The following is a 22,467-nucleotide window of genomic DNA, read 5'->3' as shown; positions in this document are numbered from 1 at the left end:
GAGCCGGGTGGCTTCTCCTGGAAGAAAGCGGCTCCCAGGAGGTAGTCACCGCCCCGGCTGACACCTGCCCTCCTCAGTCCCCGCCGGAGCCCGCTCGCTGCCCGCTGCTGCGGGGCAGCAGGCCCCCTCGGGGCGGGAACGCTCCCCGAGGCGTCGGGGCGAGCAGGGGACGGCGCTCCCTGCCGCTCCCGGAAGCTCCCTCGGACGGGGAGACGTGTCGCTGCGGCGTCGCCGGCGCTGCCATGGCGGAGCCGAGCCGGCTGGAGCAGCTGGAGCGGCGTGTGCGGGAGCTGGAGGAGGAGCTGGCCCGGGAGAGGAGCGGGCGGCGGCCGCCGCGGGCCCGCATCGAGAGCATGAGCCCGGAGGTGACGGACTCCAACCCCTACAGGTGCGGCCGGCGGGCGAGAGCGCTGTGGGGGAGGGGGCTGCGCCTGCGGAGCTGGATTGCGGCGAGAGCTATGAGGAGGAGGCCTAGAGCCCGTGTCAGGGTGTGCAGGATGGGGAAGAGGGAGGGCTCTGCGGCCTCAGGAACTGTGGAAAAGGGGAAGAGGCACGTGGAGGTGGGCTGGGGCCGGCGGGGGCCCGCGGGATGGGGCTGGGGCTGGGGGTGCTGGAGGTGGATGCTCTGTGGGGAGGAGGGGAGAGGTGCACTCAGGTTTCCCACCTGGCTGGGCTGGCAGGGGTGTCCACCGGGGTTATTTTATGTTGTCTTGCCTTACAGCACGGGCAGACAGAGAGGAGACCCTGTGAGTTTTTCAGCTAAGTAGCTAATAAATGGAACAGCTGTTGGTAGGTCTCATTCCCGTTCCTCTAACTTAGGTGGTTTAGAGAAGTCTTGAGGATCTCGGACCCCTTCTAATGCTCAGGTCTTCTGGAAATCTGATGCACTTTTAATTTTCAGGATACAAGTTGATACTTGTTCTTTCATTGATACTTTCAATGAAAAAATGCAATAGTAGGATAAAATGTTACTTTACAATCTCTCCAGTTATCCTCACAACCTGATCTTAACTTTTTTTTTAATGTTATATTTGAGTTAACCAAATTGATCAGAAAGCAGTGAAAAGTCTTCACTGGCCTGCTGCCATATGGTTCATTACAGAAAAAAGCATAGGCTTTCATTCTGTAAATCTGGGATTATTTTTCAAAAATAGCTGTGCGTCCTCCTGATTTCACTGATGTTACTCATACCAACTGAGTAAGTGCATGAGTTTCTGCAGGGTTCAGTACTCTGTTGCTCATAGGAAAGCACCCACTGTCTCATTTAGACTGTATCTAGCTGGCAGTTACAACTACAGAGAAAACAGCAGGCTTGAGTTTGGTGCGTGGCAGGGTTGTTTTTAAAGCAAAAGTGATTTTTAAATACCAGAAAAGCAAAATTGCTATTAGAAAAGTAGAGAGGATTTTCTGTATAACATTGCTGTTTTTCTTTGTAGTCGCTTGATGGCATTAAAAAGAATGGGAATTGTCAAAGACTATGAGGTAGGATTCTATCTGCATTAAAACACCCTTGCATTTTTACCCTGCAAGGACCACTTTTGATATACTGATCTGTGTTTTATTTCTTTCTACAGAAAATTCGTACCTTTACAGTTGCAGTAGTAGGTGTAGGTGGAGTTGGCAGTGTGACTGCTGAAATGTTGACAAGGTGTGGCATTGGTAAGGTAATGAGAGTTTTCTTCTACTTCTTTATAGGAGATGGACCAGTCTTTTCACAGAAGAGTTAATTTGATTTCACTCAGTTGATTTTTCCCAAATAAAAAAGTACTGTGAAGACGCACTCAAGAACAGTACTTGTGTAAACATCACAAACGAAGAGTCTGTATTTTTCTTATGCTAGTAAAATTGATTTACTTAGGGCTTAATTCTGTATTCTGTGAATGGTTCTTGTTTGGATATTGTCTTCTACATGCTTTTATGTAAGCTCAAGTGAACAAGTTGATGTTCATGAAATGGAGATGTGGTAGATGTCAGGCAGATATTTTTATCGCAAACATTAGTTTGTCATACGGCAGACTTAAAGCTAAAAATTTAGCAGTGGTTAAAAATAATTTGATGGTGTCTAGATAGCAAGGACCTCCAGAGTTAATAGAACAGGATTTTTCTTTAAAGGGGGAATTTGTGGAGTGGCTTAGATGTTTGTATTTCCAGGCAAACCTGACCATTGATTCTTGGAACTTTGAGAAGTTTCTTAATACAGAGGTGATGCAGCTATTGCAAAGTTTATTGCCCCTTTCTCTGAAGGAGCATTTCCTGAAGACCAGCATCTTGGGCATAGAAAAGGACATTGGATAGTTGATTCAGAATCAACATGTCCCTGTCTTATTTAGGTATTTCAAATGAATTGTTTTTGAAGAACTACATGCCAAGACAAGTGAAAGAAATTACACATTTCCAGTTAATGCCATAACAGCAAGTAGGAATGTGATAACAGAGGTGATACTGTTCATGTAGATGATCTGAATTTTCTTAGTTTAAATCAAATGGACAGTTTGCTTTTTATTAAGAGTGGTTTTCATGACTTAACGAGTCAGGTCCTGGTGAATGGCAGTTGGAATTCAGTCTTCGCGTACTTACAATGTTGGTACCTTTTGTATGTGAACTGAATGGGACTGCAGGGATGGAGGGCATGTTTAGTTGGGGGTTTTGTTGTTGGTTTTAGAGGAGTTTTGTTGTTTAAAATGTCTTGCTGTAGTGCTGTGGTTGCAGTCTTTGGAGTTTCACGTAGATTAATACTATCTTTATTGTAGCTGCTTCTGTTTGATTACGACAAAGTGGAACTGGCAAACATGAACAGACTCTTCTTCCAACCTCATCAAGCTGGATTAAGTAAAGTGCAAGCAGCAGAGCATACTTTGAGGTATAACTTGGAGAAATGGGTATCAAAATACATTTTACCCACAGTGCTGCTCCAGGAAACTGGTGTTTCACTCTTAATCACTCGCAAAGTAGCATGATATAATTTGGAGATTTGGGCATAAAATAGTTGTGGGAAAGGTTGATATTTTAAGGACATTTTTGTACTGGCCAAAACCTCAGTGTGAGTCTACTTTTTATGTATAGCTAATTTTGCTTGGAAGTTTGGTATAAACTATGCCACTTCAATATGTTGTGGGGTTTTTCTCATCTAGTCTGGGAATTTTTGACAAATATGGGTGTATTCCAGACTTCGGACTGGAAGCTTAAGGCTGTAGCTTGTGTAGTTAGTGAAGTTAGGGAGCAGAATGCAAGTTACCATTTTATTTATTAATATTCACTCTGTTTCCTCCATAAGGAATATTAATCCTGATGTTCAATTTGAAGTACATAACTACAACATCACAACACTGGACAACTTTGAACACTTCATGGATAGAATAAGGTAAAAAATCTCTGAACAAAAGCATGTCACTAACTTCTGCTGATGTGTGGTTCTGTACAGCCTCACATTTTTATTCTTGTTTGTTTTTTTTTAATTTAATGACTGCTAATTGGAAACCAGTGGGAAATATGTATATATAAAGACGTTCCAGCCTAGACCTTTTCTCTGGAGCTGGCATTTATTTCTACTGTTACAGTTATATATTATATTAGTGCATCTTTAGATTTCCAGCCAAAGCTGCAGGTCTTAACAGGCTTTTTCCATTATAGAAAACAGATCAGATCATATTTTGACTGCTCTGGAGCAGTTTCAGATATGCTTTGTAGAATGAAGAAAGGAAATAGTTATTAGTGGATCTCAGACTAGGTTCTGAAGTAACTTTTCCCATTTGCAGTTATGTTGTACAAAGGTGCTCTTTTGCAATACTTTTTATTGTGACTGTATACTATATACAACTTACTTTAATCTAAAATGCACTTATATTTAAAACCCACCTTCAGCATGCTCTTGTGTCTATTGTAGATCTATGATGCTAGTTTTGTCCTGTTCTGCATTTGCACAGGTTTTATTAGAAATACACTTCCCATGTGCTTCTATACTCTAAAGCAGTATGTTGATTCCCCTGCTGGTATTTAGTTCTGCCAGCAATGTTATGCAAACTTCTGATACTTATTTCAGTAACGGTGCGCTAGAGGAAGGGCAGCCTGTCGATCTTGTTCTAAGCTGTGTGGACAACTTTGAAGCTCGCATGGCTATTAACACGGTAAGGCCATTGAAGGTGTGAGCTTCACATATTTTCTTCTATGGTGTTAGGAATTGTGGGGACTAGAGAAAGGACAGGAACTTTCAGGAATCTTCTAAGAAATTTCCTCCTTGGTTTAACAAAACAGAATCTGGGCTTTTTCCCAGTTCTTACGAAACACATTTTATATGTATAAATATAACTGTAGCCTTTTAAGTTACTGGCAGGTAATGCTTAGTGGAAGAGTTCAGTATTGTGAGCCCTCTCTGTCTTTCCAAATTATCCTGTTTATATAAAGGTATTATCAAAGCCTGGTATGTTAAATCTTGCTAACTTTCAAAAGACTGTGTATAGCTAATTGTATACTTCATATGACTTTTTGTATACTAAAAACATCTTAAGGCTATGTACCTAATCAAACTGGGTTTTTTTGTAGTAGCAGCCAGCATAGGGTACACGCCAAATGCATGTTTTCTGTTACCCTTCAGCTAACTTGATTCATAAATTGCATGCACTGAAGGTACACAGATGCACAAACTACTTTTAGTCATGGATACAGTGTAATTAGATTCTGTAGTGTGCTAGTAACTGGATCACTAATGCATGTTCAAAAATCTCAGATCCTCAGGAAAGCACAAAGGGCTTCATGAGGATGACTTTAATTTGTCCTTCGATTTCCCCTTTGACTCTGATAAGCAATTTCTATTCTACCTTTTCTGATCATAACCTTTTTGTCTTAAAGTAGGAAGATCAGTGTGTTTAATCACTCTCAATTTACTATGTTTCTTTTTTACTTTTTTCTTTTCCTTAAACTTCTGCAGTGCTGATGTGTGTGTTTCTGTGTTTCTAAGGCCTGCAATGAACTTGGACAAATCTGGATGGAATCTGGAGTGAGTGAAAATGCAGTGTCAGGCCATATACAGCTGATCATACCTGGTGAATCTGCTTGTTTTGCGGTATGCAGTACTCTGCTGAATAGCTCGTTTGTCTTTTAAAGTGGCACTGGAAATATGAAGATTAGCTGGGTAGTGAATGTGATCCTGGCACAGCTGGTGGAGTATCTTAAGATTGTGTGTGATCTGTGTGGCGGGAGCGTTCATACTTCTTTTAAACTTAATTTCTTTATTTCCCATCAGTGTGCGCCTCCACTTGTAGTCGCTGCAAATATTGATGAAAAAACATTAAAACGAGAAGGAGTTTGTGCAGCTAGTCTTCCTACAACTATGGGTGTTGTGGCAGGAATTCTCGTACAAAATGTTCTGAAGTAAGTGATTGAGTTGTTGCTTTTCGGTGTATGTAGAGGAATGAAGGCAGTGGGTTGATTAGCAGTGATAACATGCAGCTGTGGCCTTGCCTCAGAGGCCGTGGGTTGATTGACATGGATGATGTGCAGCTGTAGCTCGTTCCCACTAAGTGGTTAAATAGCCCAGAGGATGGGGGGGGAGGGAGGAGTAGTGTGGTCTGACCCCTGGAGGAAGGAGATACAGCACAAACAGTAGAATCTGACCAACAGTAAAGCCTTGTTGCAGTCTACTAGTTTGATTGTGCTGCAACAGGTGTACAGCACAGTAAGAGAAAGAAACCTGAAGGAACATTTCATAATGATGGGTTTAGTTCTTTTTCTGTATTTGTGGCCTGTTTCCGTAAAGGTATTGGCATTATTGGACAGGGCTGAAATACACACTGCTTGAATTACTGGTGTGTTTACTTTGGGGTGGCTGTTCTTAATAGAACTTTTCAGGCATAAGAAAAAGGTCTTCAGAGTTTCTCGAAGAATTTCTTTTACTGCATACACACACACACACATTTTTTTCTTAGTTCTGCATTTAAATGTATTATGTGATCTCATTAAATTATACACAAAAAATGCTGAAGTGCTGAAAATGTGTCTTTGAAATTTTGTACATGGACAAAGAATAAATAATTTCTCTTGCAGTGTTTGTATTCTAAAAACCTGAGGTGGATTAATATTAGTTATACAGCTGTATGACCTATTTTAATATTGTCAAGAAGTAGTCACATGACTCCAACTGCTAAAAGAACTGCATGTACCAGCAAGGAAAATATTTGAACAACTTTGTACCCAGTTTTACTGTCTTTTACAAGCATCTTTGAGAAGAGGTTCTTATTTAGCCTGTTTGTAGCCTTAGCTTGGCTTTGTCAGTTATCCAAAAATTTATGGTTACAAAGAATAAAAGTTTTCAAGTTTGCAAGTGCCTATAAACAACAAAGCTCCATTTTCAGCTGTGCAGAGAGATGTATTATATAAAATTGCATAGCAACATCTATGTTTCTTTAATGAAGAATGCAAACAATGCAGCTTAATCTAAATCTTTATTTTCATTGCAATTCTGACCCTACAGTAAAGATGATTGAACTGGTTCTGATTAGCTGTTGAAAACTCTCCCGTTGTAATATAGGGCATCTGAGTGTTTCAAGCAACGGACTAGAGCACAGGAGAAAACTGCTTACTTACGACTCTAAATGTGTTTTTTCTGAGACTGTAGTGGACTTGTTCTCACACACACCACAAGAGGAGCGGGTTGTTATGTTGATGTAGTTACACTGTTGTCAGTTGATTACAGCTTATTTTAAGACAATTACAGTAATTCTTTAAAACTTCAGTAGTGTGAAAGTGTATTCTAAAAGTTCTTTGAGGAGAAGTTATTCCTTGAGCAACTGAATTGTTAGGGTTGCACTGGTATATAAGGGCCTACTTTCTCTGTTTGTGTTTCTAGATACCTGTTAAATTTTGGTACCGTGAGTTACTATCTTGGTTACAATGCAATGCAGGATTTCTTTCCAACTATGTCTATGAAGCCAAACCCACAATGTAGTGACCAAAATTGCAGAAAACAACAAGAAAATTATAAGGTAACAATGTTTTGAGGTTTGTTGTTTGGGGTTTTTTTGACCTTAAAGTCCTAAGAACAAAGCAGGCTACAGATGTGTAGTAACACAAAACTTTCATTGCCAGTGCAATTTTCAGCAGCCTTGTCTTCAGATGGTTGCATGTTTTTCTGAAAATACTGTACTTAGAGTTATCTTAAAGCAAAGGGTAGGCAGAATGGCTTGTGTTCAGTTAGATAACATTTTCTTCTACAGTAATTACTCAACCTTTCTGGCAGTCATGTATTTTTGAGTATTAATGGGGTTTGTGTTTTTTTAACTTGCAGGTATTCCACCTTTTTATGCCTAGCAAAGTTCTAAATGGTGACTGCATATCTTAAGAGAAGTGTGAATGTTAGATTTTATCTTCTTCACTATAGTTGAAAACTGGACTATTACATATATTGTGGGGTTTATCTTTTTATGTTTTCCCTTCAGAAAAGAGAAGCTGCACAACCAAAACAGGAAGTAATTGAACAGAAAGAAGAAATAGTACATGAAGACAATGACTGGGGTAAGTAATCAGCTGGAGACTAAATGATGTTCACAGTGCCAAGATTCAATTGAAGTCTTTGTTTTGGGTGAACACACTGTAGGGCACAGAGACTTCTTCTGGTTTGTATTTTTTGTTAACTTGCACTGTGTAATTGCTGTTGGCTTTTCACAGGTTTTGACAGTAACGTTGCCACAACTTAATGATGCATTTTTAGTGTAACGTGCAGGTTTTAGGCTCAAAACGTAACCACCATTTGAATAAAAAACTTTCTTGAAAGGTGGTCTGAAGATATGAAAGATGTGTGAGGAGGTGTATTCACTGCATATTCCTTTTAAATACATAACTAGAAAGCATTTGTGATTTCCATAACCACTGTGCTGAGGCATCTCATGGATTTTTATGTTCCTCTGGGGGCTTTAAGTTAGAAGGAGTTGTGTTAAGGAGTGGTAAGTGTGTTTTATAGAACGATTTGAAGAATGGATATATACCTTCTGTTTATTACATGATATAGAAAATAATCTTAAGATTGCCATCAGGAGAAGTGTCCTCATGGTAAGATTTAAATGGTAAGGACAAGGAAGTCCTATGGGAGAGGTGCCATTCTTGTCTGTAAGTTATCTGTGTAGAATCATTTCCTGTATTGTAAAGGATACTTGTATTGATAATGGAAGTCATTGAAATCAAAGGTCTTTCTGCTTTTGAATTTATTGTTTTGGAAAAGTAGCTGCTGTTTTCCTCTTACTGTGACAACTTGGTGATAGAAGAAAAATTTCTTTAAAGTTGTAATGGAGTTCTTGATTCCTTTTAATGCAAAGGCATCGAATTAGTATCAGAAATTTCAGAAGATGAGCTGAAGGCTGCATCTGGCCCAGTACCTGAGCTTCCTGAGGGAATTACTGTAGCTTATACTATCCCAAACAAGGTAATATTTATTCTTTATGAATTTTTGAAATACAGTTTAAACCTAAAATAAAATTGAAAACTGTACCTCGGTACATCAGATTAGTGCCTTCTACGGTCTAGTTTTGTGTTTCTATATAATACATTTAAGTATGAACGCTAGCGTGAATGTAGTTTTGAGATGATAGGAACGAGTGTATTTGGGGGGGGGGGGGGGAAGGAAATGAAATGTGAATTTCTCAGTTGATATTTTGGTCACTAATTGATTTTTAGCATATTTAATTTGTAAAAGCTATATGCAGTTAAAGAGCAATTACTGGGGAACACAGAATCTGTTATTTATTGCAGCCAGAATGTTCTAACTCCTAGTCAGAATAGTTTACAATTTAAGCTTATAATCACTTAGACTTAATGGTGCAGTTGAGCACTTGGTTCTAGGAAAGCGATGTGGTGTAATGGCAATCAAGCTTACTTCTGTGGGGCTTTTTGTTTGCTATTTTTGTTGCCAACTTTTTCTTCATGTTCCTAACAGGAAGAGAACTTGGTAACTGAGGAAACGGTAGCAGAGTCTGAAGAAAGCCTAGAAGAACTCATGGCCAAAATGAGAAACATGTAGCAAAACAAATATGAAGTACAACTTCTGGGAGTTTGGATTGACATTGGATTTTGAGAAGACCAGATGTCTTCCCCCCCCCCTTATTTTTACCTCAACTGAAGCTTATTTTTACCTTTCTGATGAAACGGAACTGTTACAGGGACAGGAAGGAAACAGACTTACGTTGTTTATATTCTGTTGTCTATTCATGTCTTTAACATAAAAGAGTTGTGCTACTGTAAATTTTAATTTCTCAGCATTGCTAGTGTCCAGATACTCAGTTTATCCATCTCCTTTTATTATTTATCAAAAGCAGGTGTAGCATGTTATATGCAGTATCATGCAATGAGAACAGTACATGGTATAGGACAAGTGAAAGATGGAATCTGCTGGAGTTGGACCGAGTAGGTTAAGGGCAGATGCTAGTGCCTCATTCAGATTGCTGCTCCTGATTTTCCAGGCACTTGTACTCTGTTGTTGTTCACTGTTGTCCAAATTCTTGGCATGGATTGTGCTGTGGTTACTTTTTCTGAGTAAACAGAACATTTCAGCCTTTTTATCTGCCTTAAATATCTCTGGGATGGATTTTTTTTTTTAAATGCCTCTGGTTTTATCAGTGTTTTACTACTGCTTGTTCTTAAGTAGCTGCCTATATGTTTTGCATGTGATAATGCTTTGAGTATGCTGCAACAAGGCGAAGTCTTCTGTCAGTAATTACACTAGCAGGCTGGGTATTAGTATGTCACCATTTCAGCCAGCAGATGCTTTTCATGACAAAATTTTTTCAAGACTCACCAGCAACACTGGAAAGAAGAGATTTTATCTATCTTTTTGAAAACCTAAATTTTTTTTTTTTTGGGTTATTAGAAGTTTAGCTATAATTCTGATCCATCCCCATCACATGAGCTAGATTAATGAATATAATTAATCAGAGTTTGCATGGGAAAGCTTCTAAAATTAAGTGCTCTAAACTTTGTTTGGTGTTGCAAGTATCTTCAGGGGAGTAGCTTAGCTATTATATTTGTCTTGTGAATAACGTTAGTACAGTCATACTACCTTTTAAATTACCATGCATCAAACTGACCTGTAAATGTACCCTGCTGAACTGGAAGGATCAATTTCACACATTTTAACTACTGTGGGTGTCTGACCCAGAACTTGATCATTACTTAGATTTGGCTTGGTCATAATTTCTTATTTTTTTCAAAATTTGGCTTAGAAACGTAAATTTCAGCCTTTGCGGTGCAAAATAATACAAGTATCTCTAACTTGGGCTGTTCATAAAACCTTTCCACAGCATGATAACAGCCAACGCAGAACCAGCTGGCAATGGTAGTAGCAGCATCCAACCAACATGTAAGAAGACAGTGATATTGCAGAGGTGCTTCTGTTTCTTAGGGCAGCTGAATGATTAATTACTTAAATGTTTGATTTCTAAGCAGTGGTTACAAATGTCAAGATCTGGTTTCTCCACAGCTAAGACTGTATTATATACATACAAATCCTCACTACATTCAGAGATTGGGGTTTCGGTTGGCATTTTGGTGTGGTCCATTATACTGTAAAATGGAAGTGATTTTTTTTTGGATTAAGTTCAGTTTTGGAGAAACCAGATTTTAGAATTGAACTGTAAAGAGGGATGGGAAATAGAATAATGAGGTCATTAAAAAGGTGCATAATTGAATCTATGTCACTAAGTCTACATTAGTTTGATCCAAGTGTCAATTTAAGTGTTACTTAGGTTTCTTTGTGACTTTACCTTTCCATTGAGAACAATAGAAGTGAGACACGCACCTGGCTCCTATAACAGCCCAGATAATCCTGACTCTTAATTATTTGGCTGACATAGAATTGTAGAACTATTTAGGTTGGAAAAGGCCTTTAAGATCATTGAATCCAAACAGAAGAAATTTTTCCTCAGTGCTATCACATGACTGACAGTCAGCTTTACAAGAGGCAATTGTTTACCATTTTACTTCACGTACAGTTTTATGACCAAATAAATACACTTTTATATGCTTATTTACAAAGTATGCAAAATGGGTCTCTTGTTACTTTCAGCTTGTATATATAAGAAGAATTGGAAACAATTAGAAAATACATTAAGATGACTGTATGTGCCAGTGGTTAAAATTATTTTAAAATAAACATCAAAGACAGAAGCAGCTTTAAGGGTCTTTTTTTAATTAAAAAGGCATTTACAAGTAGAAATCTGCTCCAACTATAAAACATAACTGAAAGTTTATTACTTTTGTTACGCATTACAAAGCACACTGCAAGGGTTTCATCCAGCTTTGTTTATTTGGCAAACCCGTAAAAGAAGTTCTCCATTTCTGCAGCATTCTGACTATGATGAAATCTCCATTGAAACTGGTGACGCTTTGGTCTGAGGTGCAGTTATACATAGAAAAATTATTTGGCATACATCAGCTATACAATTATTTTTTAATGTCCATGAGGTACAGCTACAATGACATGGACAACTATCTTGAGGCTATTCAGCAACAGTCACACCAGCAGCAATAGTTATGGCCAAAATGGGGCCTGCAAGACCCTCCACTGTTACTCATAATGCTATTTTATTTCTGTAATAATTTTGGGGGGGTTGACAGGGTAAGCAGATTGTTTCCTCACGGTCTCTGCTAATGGGCCATAGGTGGTTGGGATCTGCTCTGCTTTTTAGGGACTGATTTTTCTTCCAAAAGCAACCCTGCAACCTACGAGTAAGTTGGAGAGAAGTCACTCAAGGGAAGAATAGTAACAGTTCAAAATTGGAAATGACTAAATGGGAAGAGGGCTGATAGAACACTGAAGGTCTAGAAAAGCAGCTCCCTATTTAAGCCAGTAACATTAAGGAAAACTATTTAGGAGAGCAAGGTACATCATTATACGTGTTAAAATCAGAAGTGATAAGCTAGATACGACATCTGGTAATTCATAGCACAAAACATTAGAGGAGGGAATTACCAGGTCTGAGAAGAGTAGGCAACAGACACACATACAAGCTGGCAAGGATGAGGTTTTTGGGCTTGGCTTTGGCTTTTTTTTTTGTTTTGGTGGTTTTGGTTGGTTAGTTACAAGGTTGGTGGGTTTTTTTCCCTTTTTGCCCCTCTCCTTACTCAGTAACAATCCTGCAAAGAACTCTGTTGTTTTCAGAAGTTTTCAAGGTGGCTGGAATACAGTGGATTCTTTGATTAAATCCCCATTTTCTAAAGTAAAAGGAAAATACTTAGAGAGCTATTACAAAGTGTCAGCTCTTGTTGATGTACTGTAATAACTTCAAGAGCTATATATTTTTATTTTTTTCCAACTAAATCGTAATCTTAAAAATCAAATTTGGGTTGTGTATTTGTTCTGTCAGTTTTATATACTGTTTCTTTTGCCAAGTTACAGCCTTGCCAAAATATTTAAATCCTTCTAAACAAAACAAAGGCTGAACAGGTTATATTTAACTCTACTCTAAAAAGGAAAAAATGCTGTGGAAGATAAGTACCCCTTTGACATAAAGGCCATTTGCATTTTTCAAACTCTATCAAATAAATCTTCACATCAGTTGCTTCGAACATGATAGTGAGGCTTCAAGTAATTTTTCACTTATATTCAACTTTTTACAAAATCTTTTCTTTAGTATGTATTTAAATTGATTCACGGATTTATGCATTGAATGAGAACAGACTTCAAACTGGTTCTTCTAGATGACCAGGGCATTAAGAAATGACCGGCAGGTAGGATTGACTAGCATCTCTTTATCTGAGGGCAAACTGTTTTGTATCACTAGGTTTCTCCAATACAAACATTCTTGTATTTTAAGGGATTCAATGAGATTTAATAGTGAACGTATCACTAAAGGGTCAACAACAGGGAGCTGGGTCATAGAATCCCTCACTGGAAATATTCTTACTGAACACAGTGAATCTGTTAAACACCTGTAACTGTAGGTGACAATATATTTAGATATATTAGCTTTCCAAGGAAACCCAATTATTTTCGCACAAATCCCTTGAATTAAGTTTGCTTAAAGCTGAAATCACCCTGCAAGGTAAAGCTTTGGGTGGAACAGTATTTTGACTTTTTCAAAATTACTCTCTCTTTAGAAACAAATTCAAAAGCTTCTGAAAAGGCAGAAAAGATTGATGAAACAAAAATACACAAATCATCTAAGCCAGGCTATTACAACACAGAAATAAGAACTACCCTACAGAGTATATACAGTTGGTTCAACTTGCTGTAATCCTGGCGCTTAAGCTAAGAGGTATCAAATCCACATTTTTGGTGTTAACTGTAACTTTAGCTAGTAATTAATATGCGTATCTATATACAATGGAAGAAACTCACTTTGTACCATAGAGTCTGCAAAGTTAACGTGGAGGGATTTCAAGCTTAAAGATCTGTTTCCCCGTCATTCATGAAGACAGGTGTTGGTCCCAAAATAGTACATTAGCCTAGGAAAAATAAGTTTGTCTTAATAATTTTATGTCTGCTTTACAATAGCAATAGACTGCCTTTTCTTTGAGCAGGTTTATATCACCTTTGTCCATGTTCCAGGAAAATGTTTGGTGATAACGCACTTTTTAAGCTGAATGTATCTCCATTCGATGAGTGTCGAGAAGTTGCTTTTCCACCTATCAACAAAGTCTCTGCTTCTTTTATTTCCATAGCTCTCTTGTAAAGTTCAGCTGCCTTCTCAAAGTCTCCCCCTTCGTAGCTTTGGAGCAGAGTAAAACAAAGTTGAAACAAGCAAATAAAACAAGTCAATTCATTTAAATTGAAATGCATAATATGCTATCAACAAAGTTTACTTAAAGCTCTCTACTTTCCTGGACAGAAGTCCAGGATGTTTTGTTTTATCCAGCAATTTTTATAGTAACTTGATTTTATAGGGCTAAAGCATACAATCTTACCTTAGCACAGCCAAGTTTTTCAGAGTTTCCCCAACACGAGGATGCATGTGACCAAAGCTGTCTTCATAAATCTTTAATGCACGTTCATAAAGAGGTAAAGCTTCAATCTGCTTTTTCTTTGGGTAGTAGAAAGTTGTTTGTTACAGACGTAGATTACATTTGTTATTATTTTTTCCAACATAGTATCAACACATCCTATATTCAGTCATGTGTATTTAACCAGACAGGTGTTTTGAGTTCTTGATACTGTTGACAGATGAGTATGATAATTGAGATTGTCAAAGCAACTGGCTTGCACTTGCAAATGCAATTCCCATAATATTATCATAATTAGCACCTGGGACTTCTTCAGCAGTTTTGAAAAAATCTCAGTCCTAAAAGTCTGGAATTACCAGATGCTCTTTGATTTTACCTGAGGCAGCTTTAATACTTGTTTAAAATCAGATATGCAGATTGCAGAAATACAGGAAACAAGCAAACAATCTACAGCTCACTCCTATTGATGCTAAATAATTAATTTGGCAAGCTGATTGCACCTCCTTTGAATCTCATAGTAGTTGCAGACTTCCTAGACAGTCCACAGCCTTCTCAGGTTTTTAGTTGCACAGAGTTGCAGTTGGCCACAGTGAACACTCTTTATTCATGGACATAAATTTCAAAGGATTGTGTTTCCCTCCAAGTCAGCAGTGGAGCTGTGTTTCATCTTACTGTGAGAACCACCATATTGCAGAAAATGCTGTACTCCAGCTCTAGTCTTATAAAGCATGTGGGCATGCTGAATAATCTGAAAAGTATTAGCCCGAGCGTTCTTGTGAAATACCACTGACAGCAATTACCTGTTCCCTGCATACATTTTCCTTGCCAAATAACCTTTCAATCTTTACAATGGAACCTAAGAATTTGCAAATCTTACAAGGAATTTCCCTTTTAAATGTGATCAAGTTTCTTTGGTATCATTTAGGAACAAATCATAAAAAGCCTAGCACAGGAATAATAAACATGTAAGACATGAAAAACTTACCATCTGACAATAAAGGACAGCCAGATTTACCAAAGCAGTTGCTACACTAGGGTGTTTTGGGCCAAAAGACTTCTGTCGAATTTCAACCGCTAGCTCGTACAGAGGAACAGCCTTGTCAAGTTTTCCCTAGAAATAATAGGGAAAAAATGATTCTGTTCTCTTGTGTTAAAATGGTAACAGCCAAATCTATTTTAAACAAAAAGCCCTGGAGATGTGTTTCCAGAATAAGGGTTTCACTTTCATTAATTAATTCTGCACAGATTGTTTCTCATTAATATTTATCATGAACTAATTTTCCAAAACACTGAGCATATTCAACTCCCAGCTCAGTTATGTCTATTTCTTTAACTTTTCCCCGTAAGTGTCTCATTGAGAAGGCTGTTTGTTAAAAACAATTTTCAGTTGTACTTCTATCCAAATAACTTTCTCCACTTTTATTTCCTCATTCTGCCGTACAAGAAAGCAGAACTTACTTTTTGTCCTAAACGGACTAAATTTCACTGGTGATATGGGAATGTAGCTGCCTTAACTTTCGAGCAGTCTTCTGCTTGCTGAAGCGGTGTTTGCACCATCTTTGGAACAGCTGCAGTGCCCAGCGTCATTTCAAGTACCTGTTGCTTCCCAGTCACCATACTGAGACTTTGGTTTCTCTAAAATACCCTTCCCTTATTCCAACTAATGTTTTAATGTAGATTATTTTTCCAGAAAATCTGTTCTCCTCCAATTCTCAGTCTGCTCACACATGAACTGGACATACTTCAGAAGTGTGTTGAGGCTTCTATTACTAGAATGTCAATTCCCGTGTTTAATAGCAATCAGAACTTAAATACAGCAAACGTCCGTTGTATAATGGTTTACCATAACTGCAAAATTCAAATCAAATTGCTTCCTTTTTTCAAAGCATCACCACACCACAGTTTGAAGATGATTAGTAATTCATCTGGAATAAATACTTATTTATAAATAACTGTAATTTTCTACATCTGATTCCCGTCCCTTCTCTTCCTCCCCTCTTCCCTGCATCACTAGTACACCATGAATTTTGATTTGTGCTCCTCCAAACTAGCAAAGAGTTTCTTAATGCAAATATTGAGTGCTTTTGCAGTTTCCAGCAGCACAAAAATTAGAAGCAGAAGTGAGCAGGAAATACGTGACCCAAAACAATTTAATGGACATAAGAGCAGGGAACAGTTATTGAGCACAACCACAGGCGCATCTGATCCAAGGGATTATCTTCACGGACTCTTTTCTCTTCGAAGAATGGTAAAATGTGAAAATATAAAAGAAAAAAAAATATTTTCATACTCTGGATTTGATCTTGGTTCAACAGCTGGAAACCTTACATCACTCTTACACTTATGATATTGAATGATTAGAACAACCATCTGCAAGCACAACTATTCATAAAACATCTTGAAATGATGAAATGCAGAAGTTTATACTACTGTTAATGTTATTCCCTGTAGTGCATGTCACAGTGGGTTAACTCTTCTTTCAGTGAATCAACATAAGCTTGTGGTGGCTCAGCCAAAGGGATTATTTTTTAAGTATTATGTCCCTTGTGAACCTTCAAGTTACTCTCAATTTGACTGTAAAATTCAAGGTCACTGTGTAAAAAGAACTATCCCTACACCCTGAAACATGATTTTTCTATTAAGGCACACATGACCAAACTCTTGTATGCACAAGTCACATGGCAGACACTGGAGAACTCAAATGCAGTTGGGAAGAGCTTCCCTCACTGCAGCTAAAACACTAGCTTTTAACCAAAACAGAAATTCTCCATCGTGAATACTGAGAACAATGAAGACATTATTCATAAATAGCTTTCCTTTAAGTAAAGCATGCTTCGAAAAATCTGCTGGGCTTTTTGGAAACAGACTGAGGCCACTGACTACATCTTTCATGCATGGTGTGTGTGGAACACCAATAGCAGACAAAATTCCCACGCCCCACTCCTCTTGGATTGAAGACTGTAGCAATGCAAGGCATTGCAGTTAATTTAGGTGGTAAGAGAAGAGGCTTGTGCTTACCATCTTTTTGTATAGCACTGCCAGGTGTTTCACAGTATAAGCCAAGGAGGGATGATCTGGAGCCAGTGCTCTCCTCCTGATATCTAAAGCTTTTTCATAGAGTTCCTCAGCCTTGTCATAGTGCTTCTTCTCATTGTACAAGGCTGCCAGATTGTTCAAAGACTGTGCACAGTCTGGGTGGTTGGGTCCCAGGACTCTCTCTCTCATTTCCAAGGAGCGCTTCAGAAAAAGCTCTGCTGTCCTACAGAACACATTCATTCAGTGATATTTTAAAGCTGGTAACATCTGTACAGGCTGAAGTGAAACAGAACAAACTCAGCCTTGGAAAGTGCACAAATACTGACATCTGGAAACAGACTTTTCTCAGAATAAGCCAATGCCAGATCAGCAATTAATTTACACAGTGAGGAACTATACATCCCAGATATGGTCCTGCTATGCAAGCTGACCATAAGAATGCAGACAGAAAGCTGGTCAATATACCCCTGTGCAATCCTGGATCCCTCCTGTCAAGGACTGACAAGCCAATCTAGCAGATTTCAGCAGACTTTACACTACCCCATAGCTGCTCTTTTCTTTAATTCAGCCTATATCTTCAGTTATGCAAATAATCCTTCTTTATTCAAGACATTCTACTGACTTCAGGGCAACTCCTCATAGTAGTCAAGTACTTCCCATAGATAAAGCAACAGTGGAATATAAAGTAAAGGTTCAGAACGCCCCACTTATTTTTCAAATAACTTTAAAGAATAGAAAATATACTACAGAGTTCAACAGACAGCTTTCATACCAAAGGGCGAGAAATTTATGTGTATCATGAGCTAGATTATGGCGGTAGAGCCCATCTAGAAGTAACAAAGTAGAAAAGACTCTGTGTAATGCCACCATTCAAGTGTTTCCCTGTCAAAAGGGTATATTTTCTCTCACTAGACTAGCTTACTACCATTCCGTTACAGATTTACAGCAGCTCCTCCATCACAAACAACGGGTGATCCCCATGTAATACTGGTAGCATCCAGTATAACTAGGCAGTTTGTCATCCTGACATACACCTAATTCTGCGTGACACTATTCCCAAGAGGTCAGCTTAGTAAATTGGAAAAATCCACTTCGCACTAGATAAAAAAATAAAAAAGACCATTTATACACAGAACTGTAGGTTCAATTCTGGAACTCTTAGACAAGTGTCAAAAGGTGCTGACCCCATGCAAGGGCTAGAGGATGATGTGTGATATAGCATATAACAAAGTGACATAGCCTTCTGCCACTGATTTCATTCTAACTGCATCAAATTTATGAAAAAAATTCAATTTTGGACTTGCCGATTCAGAACAGACATACAATACCCATTTAGAGAAATGACTTAAACCTTTACTAGAACAAAGTTTAAACTTTTGGTCACCTATGAAATAGTGGAGATATGGTTACTCTAGAAGCGGGTTGTGTTGGACAGGAACTACATATGAATAATGTGGAATATAAAATGATTGTGTATGAGGTTAGATCGGTATCACTCCTTTATAATCAGTCACTTCAGTATGACTTCATGAGGGTAAACTGACGAAAACTCCTGCATTTCCAACAACTGTTAAAAATCAGTTGCTTCACTGTAAAGGTCCTGCATTTAACAGAGATTCTGTGTTCAGATCCTACATTATAACATACTTCTGTAGTTATCCAACAACTACTGGTGACATAAACATCAGATATAGGAAGAATGTAAAAATACTTCCAGAATTTATTTGGTGCTTTTTTGCTGTGCACTTACTTTCTCCTCTGAAGAGATTCAGTTCAGCAGAGTGGGATTTAAAGTCACTTTACAATCACCTCACAACACAGTTTTAGACTACTCTGTGGACTGAAGAAGTTGATATGAAATGTGGCTAACCATGCAATCAGAACTGTTCTGCACATTTTGTTCCCCCTCAAAACCCCTGCTTATCTCTCTGCTTTTAGAACACCTTTGTGCTTGTTCTGTCCTCTTTTTCCCTTAAAAAGGCTAGCAGGGTAGGAGCCTGAGGATTACAAGCACATTGAGTATTTAACTCGTTATCTCTTATAATATGACAATTTGGAGTGACAACAATCCTGCTCTTCAAGGATGAACACTATAAAGGAGGGTAACAAAATAGTGAAGCTGAGTAGAAGGGGCATAAATTTTGAGAGAGAAATGGTATTTGCAATGAACGCTAGTTAACTGTCAAACATCAATTCTGAACACAGAAAATGCACTGACTTGGTAAACACTCACATGCTAACCGCATGAACTCTAGAAAATACAAGTAAATTTCACAGTAAACAAAAACCAGTAGAAAGAATCAGGATGGCACCATAATGAGTCATGTCTCTACATTTAATGCCAGTCCTCAATGCTTTGCTTCCATTTAGATCTATGAGAGCACTCAGTGTATGTGTCAAAACTAATACAACTTACTCAAGATTATTCTGCAGGTAATAGAGGACTCCAAGCTCATTGAGGGTTCGAGCATTATCTGGTGTATCCTTGCCTAATGTGAGCTCTTCCAGTTGCAGGGCTCTCTGACGCAGGAGAGCAAAGCCACACTACAGCAAAGCACAAGGTAATGCAAGCCAATCACCATTACTTTTAAAGTGTACAACTGAAAACAGAAAATCAAAAGACTCAGTTTGGTGCCACAGCAGCACAATAATCCTACCTAAGTTCTCATTTGAAGCTAAATAGCACATAGGCATTCTGCTTATTTACAATCCAACTGTGAATTTCACCAAAAATGCTTCCAGGAAATTTAAATTACTGTGCTGTCATACAGCTTTGTTTTCCCTGTATCCCACATGCTAATCTGCTTAAACTCCACAGTTCAAATAACCAATATGGATCAAATTCTTAGTTTTAGAAGCTCAAAAGTTAAAATCAAGTTAAAACTCTTATCCTAAATGCCATATAAAAAATGCATATAAAAGTATTTCTCAAGGCTTTACATGATCCTTGTAGAATGGACTGCCAAGCTAATGTTTACATGCGAAGGCAATTACAAATAAAAAGTGCAGCCATTGATACACACTCTACCTATTCTTGATCTTTGCAGTCTTAACAAAAAATATTTGTGTAGTAGAACTCATCGCAGAAATGGACAAAACTTCCATGATCCAAATTAATTTGTATTTGAGCACTGTGGAAACAGAACATTTTTATGGCTTTTCACCACTATCATTAGAGTCACAACTAGAATTCTGGAGTTACTAAATGAACTCCTGTAGGACAAGCACTACATTACAAACAAATCCTTAGCTCTAAAAGTACAAAAGGAACTCTGTAGCTGAAAAACACAGAAGAAAAAATAAGGAAGAATTCAGTATGGCACCTAATACTATTACTGGGATTATCCACTGCAGTAAGCACTGTGTTCACTAATATTTGTAGGATAAATGGCTCAGTTATTTTGGAGAACACTTTCTTTCTGTTGCCACTTTGACAGCCAATTCTATCAGCAGTAAATCTGTACCCCCAAAACCATATATCCACTTATTTCTTTTCCACCTTTCTCAACTCCATACCAGTTGTACTGATGCATCTTCACTTCCAGCAGAGTTGAAATTTCCAGCAGTCACCAAAAGCTGCTGCTAGACTACTTCACTACCTATGTCCTTAATTATCAAAAGCACTGGAGCTTTGTCAGCTCTGCTGACACACTTTATCATCTATTTAGCAGAGTCGCAGCATGCCCTGCGCTTTTATTAAATATCAAAAATTTCCTTACCAGACTGCCTTTCTGCCTTGCTGCTTTTTGGCGTATTTTGAAGGACTTTTTTCTCAGTTGCTCAGCTTGTTCATATCTGAAAACAGTTATTTATAGTGTTAAAAGAATGCCAAATGTAGCATCAGTGAGTATTTTGGAAAGCTTTTAAGTTACTTGAGTATTGCAATTTAATAAGAATCTTGGGGAAGAAAAAAAAAATATCACATTTTTTGTCAAAGATAAAAATATCCAAAATGCTTTGGGCCAGAAAAATCTCCTCCTCTATCTCTAGAGGTTTGTTGTTAAACTAAGCACAAAAGTTGGCCCCTATTGGGTGGCCTGCTACAAGAACACAGAGGGGATGCTCATGGTTGCATTGGAACTTCTGAAATCCTCAAAAAGAACCAAAGAAACATTCTGGCTTCAGGGAGAAAATCTTTGCTCTTATTTTTGTACCACCTCAACGTAAACGGAAAATACCAGTGTAGTTAAGCTTACTTGTTCTGCTTTTGGTATAAGGTTGCAAGTGCATCAAGTTCACGGGCTACCTGAGGATGTTCACCTCCGTAAGCATTTTCAGAAATTTCCAGTGCCTGTTTATACAACTGTTCAGCATTTCCAAACTTTTTCCACTGAACATAAACTCCTGCTAGCTGGTGGAGTGACTGCGCCACCCTTGGGTGGTCTGGATCCAGTGCAGTCTCTCGAATCTCCAGAGACCGCTGCAGAGGAGCTACAGCCTGTAACAACAAAGTTCAGAACATAATGGCAGCAGGCAGCATCCTGTATGCTACAGTAAGTTAACAACTGCAACAGAAAGCACACAATGAGCTCTGCTTAATTTGCCTTCTTGCTGTTACAACAATCTCTAAATGTACTTACCTGACTGAGAAGACCTAGGTCCTTAAGAAACCGTCCCAGGGTCTCATAAAGATCAGCCAGGCAGATCATACTTTCCTCTCCCTCACAGCTTTTTTCATATTCTTTCAGAGAGTCAAAATACTCAGCTGCCATAGAGCTCTTATCTTTCCCAACCAGCTGCCAGTAACTCAGCAATTCTGCAAAATGTCCCCTGTTTTAACAAGGAAATAAGAAGCTCATCTTATCTCTGATACCCCTCTATTCAGACTGATGCTAACTTAGAGGAAAAGGGCCATATGCATGAATGTTGTCTTTATGCTACAGCATCTACAGAGACAATCCATGGAGACTAATGCTATTCAACAGCAGTATTTCTCCCTTTACCAACCCCCAGGTATAACAGAATAGAAAAAAATACGATTTTTAAGTTTTGAATAGCAAATTTGAATTTGTAATTGAATTTAGCATTCCAGGCTCTACTATTTAAGTTCCTTTAACCTCTATCTGTCATTTTCTGATTTATATTGACAAAGAATTACTTTGAAATATTTATAACTGCCAAAGCAGTGGCTACCTTTGTACCTTTTGTAAAGGTTTTGGGATACAAAGAGATTCAAAAGACACTTGTGTAGCTTTTGCTTATCACCCTGCTGTTGGAAGAGCCAGGGAAGTTCATCTGCACTTCTCCAAGTCACTCGGTCTCGACTATTGAAAGAAAAGCAAATAAAAATAAAAACTCTGAGAAGCCTAATAGAACTTGTCAATTTGATGTGAGAACTAGGCAAGCATACAATTGCCATACCTGAATGACTAAACAGACTACTGCAAGACCTACGTACTCCATTTCCCCACATCTTACTTTTACCTCAGAGGGTACTGGAACCCCCAGGTACCCCACAGGAAGCTGCTCCTCCCTCCCATACGGGCTAATCTACGCCTGCTAGCAGGACTA

At 38.4% G+C, this 22,467-nt stretch overlaps 2 protein-coding genes across 8 annotated transcripts in view; one reads left to right on the top strand and one right to left on the bottom strand.

Moving 5' to 3' along the window:
* The first annotated feature begins 177 nt into the window (after nucleotides 1-177).
* Nucleotides 178-11,145, top strand: UBA5 (ubiquitin like modifier activating enzyme 5). Of its 2 annotated transcripts, XM_055708698.1 has the most exons (12): nucleotides 178-388; nucleotides 1,437-1,482; nucleotides 1,575-1,664; nucleotides 2,751-2,860; nucleotides 3,275-3,361; nucleotides 4,040-4,124; nucleotides 4,955-5,059; nucleotides 5,240-5,367; nucleotides 6,842-6,977; nucleotides 7,431-7,506; nucleotides 8,304-8,410; nucleotides 8,921-11,145. In XM_055708698.1, exons 1-12 carry the CDS (start codon nucleotides 243-245, stop codon nucleotides 9,002-9,004), a joined length of 1,200 nt encoding a protein of 399 aa, XP_055564673.1. In that variant the 5' UTR covers nucleotides 178-242; the 3' UTR covers nucleotides 9,005-11,145. The 2 variants fall into 2 exon arrangements, with proteins under 2 accessions (XP_055564673.1, XP_014141015.1); XM_014285540.3 differs by lacking the exon at nucleotides 178-388 and having other exon boundaries at nucleotides 1,435-1,482; nucleotides 1,575-1,659.
* A 3-nt stretch (nucleotides 11,146-11,148) lies between these two features.
* NPHP3 (nephrocystin 3) overlaps nucleotides 11,149-22,467 on the bottom strand; it is a 29,503-nt gene continuing 18,184 nt past the window's right edge. Inside the window, exons 19-27 of one of the 6 annotated variants that reach the window (XM_027814790.2) lie at nucleotides 22,098-22,220; nucleotides 21,537-21,726; nucleotides 21,153-21,394; nucleotides 20,676-20,751; nucleotides 19,373-19,500; nucleotides 16,939-17,179; nucleotides 14,906-15,031; nucleotides 13,885-14,000; nucleotides 11,149-13,688 (exon numbers count right to left, since the gene is read on the bottom strand). In XM_027814790.2, the coding sequence (XP_027670591.2) occupies nucleotides 13,508-13,688; nucleotides 13,885-14,000; nucleotides 14,906-15,031; nucleotides 16,939-17,179; nucleotides 19,373-19,500; nucleotides 20,676-20,751; nucleotides 21,153-21,394; nucleotides 21,537-21,726; nucleotides 22,098-22,220 (1,423 nt within the window). In that variant the 3' untranslated portion in view covers nucleotides 11,149-13,507. Of the gene's footprint in view, nucleotides 13,689-13,884; nucleotides 14,001-14,905; nucleotides 15,032-16,938; nucleotides 17,233-19,372; nucleotides 19,557-20,675; nucleotides 20,752-21,152; nucleotides 21,395-21,536; nucleotides 21,727-22,097; nucleotides 22,221-22,467 lie in introns of those variants that run through there. The other 5 variants (XR_008731975.1, XM_055708693.1, XR_008731974.1 and 2 more) reach the window with 5 other exon arrangements.

Source organism: Falco cherrug, chromosome 4, assembly GCF_023634085.1.
Source record: "Falco cherrug isolate bFalChe1 chromosome 4, bFalChe1.pri, whole genome shotgun sequence".
In the NCBI taxonomy this organism is placed as follows: Eukaryota; Metazoa; Chordata; class Aves; order Falconiformes; family Falconidae; genus Falco; species Falco cherrug.
The sequence above is the reverse complement of the archived record's forward strand: the minus strand, read 5'-3'. Positions and strand labels throughout refer to the sequence as shown.